The sequence below is a fragment of the Stegastes partitus genome, unplaced genomic scaffold (assembly GCF_000690725.1).
Source record: "Stegastes partitus isolate 25-593 unplaced genomic scaffold, Stegastes_partitus-1.0.2 Scaffold545, whole genome shotgun sequence".
Lineage (NCBI taxonomy): Eukaryota > Metazoa > Chordata > Actinopteri > Pomacentridae > Stegastes > Stegastes partitus.
In genome coordinates this window covers 117657-126169 of record NW_007578276.1, presented here as the reverse complement: position 1 = coordinate 126169, position 8513 = coordinate 117657, and the positions used below count along the sequence as shown (strand labels likewise).

Genomic DNA, 8513 nt, shown 5'->3' with positions numbered 1-8513 from the left:
TCTCTTCAACCCTTCAACAGACTTGCACAATAGATTCATCTTATTTTTTTCTTGCGTTCATCAGGCATCCAGCAGCTGCAGCTCATCCTGCTGAAGGTCGCCCTGATCGTTGCAGTCGAGTTTCACATCAACGTGGAGTTCGTCAAGCTGCTGGAACCTCCAGAGGATCAGGAAAATGAAGGTATTCATCCACACGTTCACTGTACTTACACGTCAAAACAATAAATTTGCAGTGCTATTATTTTCATCTGCTGATTTATCATCTGCAAGATTTGGGGAGATGGGGGAGATTTAAACAGCTGGAAACTGTGCAGCGAGGACTTTGAGTAGGATGAGGCTGAGAAGTTTAACAGAGTATTAAACTTAACGCAGACAGAAAGATATACTGCGTAGCTTCCTGCTGGATCTGTGTTCACTCTCCTGCTCTGCAGCTTGGGCTCTACTTCAGAGCTGGTTAGGCAGCAAGGGACCTCTCATCCTGCAGTATTTAATTTCCTTGACAGCCACCAATAAACAAGAGACAAACATTGGCACCGATCTAGGTTTTATCATATTTCGATGAGGCTGCCTGACCGCCCTGTTAGTTAGTTCAGATGCTCAACACAGCTTCAGCTTGTTGTAATATTATGAGCGAATAAACATTGTCTCCTTTGTTTTAAAGCTAATTTACATTTAGGGCTTCAGATAAACTCACATCTGAGCACATTCGCTGCAGATGATTGACCCTCTGGTGGCCTCTAAGTTTGCGAGGAAGAAAACCTCGAGCCCACCGTTGTCCCCTCAGCTCGAATGGCAATGCACCGATAACAACAAGAGCCTTGCCTAAATTTAGACTTATCCCTCCTGTTCTTGTGCGACAGACTTAGCTGTGCCCTTGACATCATGGAATGCATTTTCCACATGATGATGTTACACAACGCACTTCCCAGCAGTTACCGTGCCGGTTACACACCTCCGCAGCACGTACGATGATATTTCAGGCATTTATTATACATTATACATCATCATCTCTACAGCAAACCACACTGATGCTATTCAGCTAATTTTCCTGCAACCCAAAGTTTTTAATGAATAGCTGCATTTGTGCTCGTTTACTGGCATCATAACAGAAATAATCCAAAATAGCAACCGTGCTGAAGGAAAGTTATTCCTCATCTATTGCCCTTCTAGTCACAGATTTGGAACTGCATAAGCACAGAAGATGGTAAAGTGGTCCAACAAGGAGAGATTTAATGGAGGCTGTTGAAGTGTTTTTGTGTTTCGTGGAGGAATCCAACGCACAACATACATGAAGGGACTATTCCTAGGATTTAAATGATGTGCTTTTCACCCTTCTCACTTTTCCTCCGTCTTTCAGGAGTTGGGTGGAGGGCTGCAATCCGACCTGCCGATCACCCCGTGGCTAACTTTGAGTTTGACGTGGTGGTGGGGGCCGACGGACGCCGGAATACTCTGGAAGGTGAGAAGACTGCGAACAAAAAGGCCTGAACAGTGGAGGTGCCTCAAGCATGTACTGTACTTTTTAAGGCAGACGGCGTGGCCAGATATACAGGAATGGGACGCGATCCAACTTTTCTTTCCCTCTACACACACTCAGAACCTGCTGCCACTCCCAATTTATTTTTATAGTAAGCAGCGACCAAAAAAATTCAAACAGGCATACGTTTCCAGTTAACATCAACAATGAAACTCCAAAAAAAGAGATGTGGATATTTCATGTCAAGCTCATGCCTTTGGATCAGTATGCAGCGGATGGCATCCCACCGGAGTGTTTCTGGACTCTCACTTGTCGTCCTGCGTTATCTCAGTTTTGAAGCTATAAATGAAGCTCACCTTTTGTAATCTGTGTGCAAAGCCATCGATCTGTCCCGGCGGGAATGGCTGCACGTGAAACCGCCAGAGCACCGGACAGAAATAGATCCGACCGGAGACTCGGGGCACCAGCTGATGCTCTCACGCTGGATCGGCTCCATCTTTCAAACTGTTTCGGTCTCCTAAAAATGCTGTCATCGAACAACCAATTCGCATCACATGCTTATTCCTAAAAAGGGCATTTCGGGCCAGAACAAGACGTTTAGCTCATTCCCCAATTATGAAGGAGCCGGGGGGAAATGATTTTTCCCTGCCGTCAGCCTGCTTTTGTGCTACTTTTGTGGCCTGTAACGGAGTTAAATGCAGTCGGAGCTGCACTCTGTTGATTGTTGCTGCGTTTGGAAAAGAGCAATTAGGCGACACATGATTTTTAACAGTGACAGTACGAAGTCAGGCCTTTACTTCACACCTGCGCCGTCCTCGTCTCGTACGTCGCTCTGCCGTCAGCAACCAGTTTATTTAATCTCTCAGCCTTCATGAGTTCACAGCCGTAGGATAAGTGACATTTTTTGTAAGTCCTTCATTTGCACGTTTAAAAAGTAGTTTGAAAATCCACCAGTCTGATGTCTGCCTGAGGCTTTCGGTTTTGTTCAGGGAATTGAAAGTTAACGTTTAAAGAACCCTTGAGTTTTTTGTTCCTGCGTCCCTGATTTTCGTTCAAAATAGCTGAAATTGGCAGTCATCAGGAGAGCTATTTGGCTCCTTCACTATATTGAAGATTTAATCAGATTCCTTGAACATATCAGAGAATCTATTGTTCAGGTTGTTTTTGCTCATATACTGTGAATAAATTAATAACATGAAAGACTTGTGTGGTGTTCAAGTGTCCCACAAGTGGCTCTTTACTGCTTTTGGTCCTGAAGGTTAATTAAGCAAAAAGGCATTTAAGTGTGACGATGGATTCAATGATTTAGTTTCTGCTTCTTCTCACAATGCATGGCTTTTGTTCCCTCGGCTATATAAAGGCTCACCTTGGTAAGCTGCCTCTTATCCTAAAATAACTGCCTTGTAATTATGGTTTAAGGCTAGATTTCCTTTGGTTTTACCAGACAAGCCGATAGGACTGGATCGCTTGGGAAGCTCAGCATCCCCGTTTCATTCTCCCTCTCCGTCCGCCGCTCTCTTGCTCCCAGGTTTCAAAAGGAAGGAATTCAGGGGCAAACTGGCGATCGCCATCACCGCCAACTTCATCAACAGGAACACTACTGCAGAGGCCAAAGTGGAGGAGATCAGCGGCGTGGCCTTCATCTTCAACCAGAAGTTCTTTCTGGACCTCAAAGAGGAGACAGGTGGGATAGAAAAAACCATCACAGGAATATTCTGCACAGTATCCCCAGTAGAGAGAAAATACTTGACCAGGAAGTTCTGTCAGTGGCTGGGGTTGCTTAAGGTTTTGTGCTTCTGTTCTGCTTTCTCTAAATGTAATCGCTGATTTTCTCAACCTCCAGCAACAGACACAAAACAAGCAGTCGACACAACAGTGTGTTCTGTAGACAAAGAGATTAATGGGTTCCCTCTAAATGTTCCTACAACGCTCTTCAGACACTAGAAGCTTTCACCGCTGTGGGATGTCTCATTGGGGTTTTTTATTAAATGAGGCCAGATTCTTTTGAAAATTCTCAATGAAGTGAATTTAAAATATGTCGCTTTAGTTCTGATGCAGCCCAAAACAATCTATGAACACTCTTTTATTTAAACATATGGAAAACATACATAAACAAAGACATTTCAACCAAGCTTTGAGTCGGAGTTTGTCCAAATTTTAACAGCAGGATTCTGTTTTTACTGCAAACGTTCGTCTCCTTGTGTTAACAGCAAGCCTGAAATAACGTATTGATCAGTTCCTCACCGAAGCCAACTGATTTCTTGCAGGTATCGACCTGGAGAACATCGTGTACTACAAGGACAACACACATTACTTTGTCATGACCGCCAAGAAACAAAGCCTGCTGGACAAGGGAGTCGTCATTAATGTGAGCAGAATAAATTAGCTCTTGTTTTATATATATTATTGGGCGGCTGTCTTTCAGGTGGTAGAGCGGGTTGTCCTCCAATCGCAAGGTTGGTGGTTGGATCCCCGCCCCTCCACAGTCGAAGTGTCTCTGAATCCGAAGTTGCTCTCAATGGCAGGCAGCACTTTGCATGGAAGCTCTGTCACCATTGGTGTATGAATGTGTGTGTGAATGGGTGAATGAGAAACACATTGTAAAGCGCTTTGGATAAAAGTGCCATGTAAGTGCAAACCATATATTTGCTTTCCATTTTATTTTTAAAAGTTAACAGCTGATTTTAGCATAGTTAATGTCTTTGTGTCAGAGTATCAGGGGGTAATATCATGAACCAAATAGAGCAGCCCTTCAGATAATCTAAATCTTTAGTGTTTTTGTTTTTGTTCAGTAAAGGTGTTAAATTCACTGAACTGAACTTTGTTGGATTATGTTGTAAATGCTGGTTGGGAGAAAACTAGAAAAAGTGCATTAGCTTAGCATGCTAGCTTGATATCCAGCCTGAATTTTTATTTTGTTCCACCTAATTGCTCTTTTGTAGCATCAGAGGCTTCAGAGGTCTGGATTTAAAATGAGTGTTTACATTCAAGTTTATCATATTTCTTCAGAATCGTTGATATTCTCTACTTCAGGGATTTTATTTCACTTTAGCGTTTCTACAAAGCAGATCAGACATGCATTGATCTCTTCTGCTGAACTGCAGCTTCACTCTTCCCCTGCCTGCTTCTGTTCAACAGGATTACATCGACACCCAGATGCTGCTGTGCAGCGAAAATGTCAACCAGGAAGCTCTCCTGTGCTACGCCCGAGAGGCTGCTGACTTTGGCACCAACTACCAGCTTCCCACGCTGGATTTTGCCATGAACCACCTCGGGCAGCCAGATGTAGCCATGTTCGACTTCACAAACATGTACGCCTCTGAGAACGCCGCTCTGGTCAGGGAGAGATTTGGACACCAGCTCCTGGTGGCGCTGGTCGGCGACAGTCTGCTGGAGGTGAGGAAGGGCGCGACTGACTAAGTAAAGTCACGTGAGCTCGGCTCAGGCGCTGACTGCCTGGGAAAAGAAGCTGTTACGCAATCTGGCAGTCTTGGCTTTAAGGCTTAAATTCCTCCAGATGATGTCGGGCGAAGAGACGGCGTTTCTTTGCTGTAATGGCAGCTGTGACTGAGGTTCCTGCTGCAGTCTGTCGGTAGCTCCACCTTCTCTCTGTGCATGTTTGATGATGATGATGACGGTGGTGGTGCTGATGTGTGCGGTCACACAGAAAGGTATTATTAGAAATGTGTGTCAAAAAATATTAGAAGCCTGACAGTCAGCTCTGTGGTATGTGGCTTTAAAAGGAAAACATGACTGAAAACACGTTTTTCCAAATTCCATACAAGTCTAAAAAAAACTGAGAAAAACAATGACATGTCAGTCCTTCTCTCTTTTCTCTTATTGATCCACATGTTTCTTTTCTTCCCCTTAAAGTCTTATTTCTATTGCATGCTTTGATATTTTTTTTAAAAATATATATACTCTCACAAAATGCACTTCACCTCCACTAACAAAAGCTCTGCTGCACTACTCAAACATGACTTTTTTTTACTAATCAGTCCCTATGGTGCACTTATTTCCTCGAGCCTCTGTAATGCTTGTCTGACTGTATAAGTTGTCTGTCGTTACGAGGACACCTTTTGTTTTGCTTCATATCAGAACCATGCTGCGATACGTGCGACCGTATTTGGTTTTCAGTCGAACCACAACATTTGCAGATGTGCTTTTGATACTTTAAAATAATGAAGAGGTGTTTTGTCTTCTCGTGTGCAGAACAATGAATGGCGCTTCTATTTATATTTTCGTGTATTTGCTCTGTGTTTCCGTGCAGCCCTTCTGGCCGATGGGAACGGGTTGTGCCAGAGGCTTCCTGGCGGCCTTCGACACCGCCTGGATGGTGAAGAGCTGGGCTCAGGGTCGCACGGTTCTGGAAGTGCTGGCAGAGAGGTGCGCTCACGTTGAGGAAATGTAGCGTGCGGTTGCGTATTTATCAAAGTGAGTTTGGGCTAAACTATGTGTTTCCACAGGGAGAGTATTTACCGACTCCTGCCACAAACAACCCCTGAAAACATCGCCAAAAACTTTGATCAGTACACGATTGACCCGGGGACCCGATACCCAAACCTCAACTCCTCCTGCGTCCGGCCCCACCAGGTCAGAGGAAGCGACTGTCGCATTTATTTTGAATGCACAACTTTACGTAAGTTGTGATCATTGTTTCTTTTCCTTCCTGGTTCAGGTGCGTCACTTGTACATCAGCGGGGAGCTTCATACCTGCTCTCTGGAGCGCGCTGCTACCATACGACGGCCCGTCAACCTCTCCAGGCGAGGCAAGTGTCGCTCAGAACGCTGCCGCTGACTCATCTCTGTGATATTCAGGGAGGCGATCCGACTGATAGGGTTTCCTGTCTTCTGAAAGGATTCTTATGTGAATACTGTGGCCTGCCGCTCTCCTTTCCCTTTCCTTTGCTTTCCTTTGCTTTCCCATGTGTCTAACAGAAACAGTAAGTTACCAGAATTAACTTCAGTTTAGGCAGTAAGTCACGATCTGAGGTTTGTTTTCACATGTGGGTTCACTGAGAGGAGGAAGCTTTGAAAGAAGAGCTGCCAGGCAGTGAAAGGAACAGTCAAACACACATATCTCCCTCTCCAAGTTCAACATGACTCTATGTTCCTGTCTTTAAAATGACCCTAAAAAAAAAAAAAGAGAAAACAATTGCTCGCATAGTTTGGAAACCTACGTATGTGCAGTGTAAAGATGTAAAAGAGTAAACATTTGTCCATATTTGTGGGTATAATTGTATAACATGTGTTTAAGGTTTGACTGTATCCTTACGTGGAGCGACTTGTCCTGAGTCGGTGCATGTCCAGACAGAAACGCACACATACCTCAGCAGCTCCCACTTCTTTCTCTCTCCTGACCTTATTCAGCAGCTCAGTGTTTGTTCGTGCATGATTGTGGCATCGCGTCCTCCTCGGCTCCTCGGGGGCCTGCGTGAGAGAGTTTTTTCCAACACACCCTGCATTCCTCCGATAAGTTATTTAAGGAATTTGATTGTTTTAATAAAAAATAAATAAATAAATCTGCCTTTTCGTGTTTCTCCTGCAGAGTCGGAGATCCGGCCGGCGAGGCTTCTCACCTGGTGCCAGAAGCAGACGGAGGGCTACAGGAACGTCAGCGTCACCGACCTGACGTCTTCGTGGAAGAGCGGCATCGCCCTCTGCGCCCTCATCCACAGGTTCAAACCCCAGCTGATGTACGTAACGCCCGTCAGATACCAGCCTGCACATCTGCATCTTCTCATCTAAAACCGGCAGCAGCAGAATCTTCTGCATTCTCACAAACATGCCTTTCGGCGAGTTGGGAGGAAATCCATTTCTTATGGGTGTGTTAGATATGCAGGGCACGGAGGCGTCTCTGTGATCTGAGCGTGTTTTCTGCTGTGCTCTTCACCTCCTCCTTAATACTTTTAAACACTTGGCTCTATTTTAAGCGCTGATAGATGAGGAAAAGACTTCTTAGACAGCTGCTCGGTGCTAGTAAAGGGTGCAAACAGACGAGTTGTGCACGTTTCACATGTTTTTACGAAGAGCATTTTGCCAACAAGTTTATGAACTCGACTCAGCTGAAATAAATACTGACTGGATCCAACAACACAGTATTAATGATTTGTTTTTAATGCTGGGTAACGGCCTTTTCTGTTTAATGATCTGAAACTGTGGAGGAAAAAAAAACAAGTCATGCGGGACAAAGAGCTAAACCGTAGTTTCCACTTTCGGGCTTCCGCAGCTCGGATTCAGCGAGTGCAACTGTAGATTAGTACATTTACAGATCTAATTATATCCTCTCACGCTTTAATTATTGCCTTCATACCCCAGCGCATGCCACTACAATTTCATGTGGTCCTGCAAGTTTCCAGGAACCACTGGCATTTTTTCCCCTTTCGCTCCTCCGAGTGCTGTCAGCAGAGCAGACGTCAGAGAGGGGAGCAGGTTCACAGCAAAGAAAGAAAGAAAGAAAGAAAGAAAGAGCGCTCGCTGGATAACGCCAATGTTTGTGTGTGCTGCTGCTAGGCTACTGCTGTCATCTTTACATTTCTTCTAACGTGAGTCTGCACACCGTCAACAGAGGTAGAGGGTCAAGCACAGGTTGTGGTTTTTTTTTTTCCCCACCATTAGACATAATTTTCTGTTATTTTCTGCTGGAATATGAGCAACAAGTTCTCCTGCAGGGTTGATTAGAGTGAGATACGTTTCAGCGTCAAGTCATCCCGCTGGTTCATATCAGCAGGTATGTTATCGCTCAGCGCCAGTCACTTGACGAGCAGAAACGAAAGCACCCAAGTCTCTGTCAGGACGTAATTCCCTCAAAGAATCTGTCACATTCCCGTCTCGTCATTTACAGCATTTTAAATGGGTCACACGTAAATATGCAAATTCTGCATTTTAGAAACAGTGGCAAGACCGTGACACTTACAGTCAAATGTATTCATCCCTGTCCATTAAAGAAAAAGGCAAAAATCCACAACAGTCACTCAAATAACTAGAAACTGAAAAGAGTAATAATAAATAAAAATTTGCTAAATTATACTTTAGT

The 8513-nt window shown here is 44.4% G+C and overlaps 1 protein-coding gene across 6 annotated transcripts in view; it reads left to right on the top strand.

The window, feature by feature from the left end:
- mical2a (microtubule associated monooxygenase, calponin and LIM domain containing 2a) overlaps positions 1–8513 on the top strand; it is a 37542-nt gene that overhangs the window by 16021 nt on the left and 13008 nt on the right. For all 6 annotated transcript variants that reach the window (XM_008288169.1, XM_008288168.1, XM_008288172.1 and 3 more), the window contains exons 4-12: positions 65–181; positions 1358–1459; positions 3006–3161; positions 3745–3845; positions 4616–4873; positions 5748–5863; positions 5944–6070; positions 6156–6246; positions 7026–7173. In XM_008288169.1, coding sequence (XP_008286391.1) covers positions 65–181; positions 1358–1459; positions 3006–3161; positions 3745–3845; positions 4616–4873; positions 5748–5863; positions 5944–6070; positions 6156–6246; positions 7026–7173 — 1216 coding nt within the window. The remainder of the gene's footprint in view (positions 1–64; positions 182–1357; positions 1460–3005; positions 3162–3744; positions 3846–4615; positions 4874–5747; positions 5864–5943; positions 6071–6155; positions 6247–7025; positions 7174–8513) is intronic.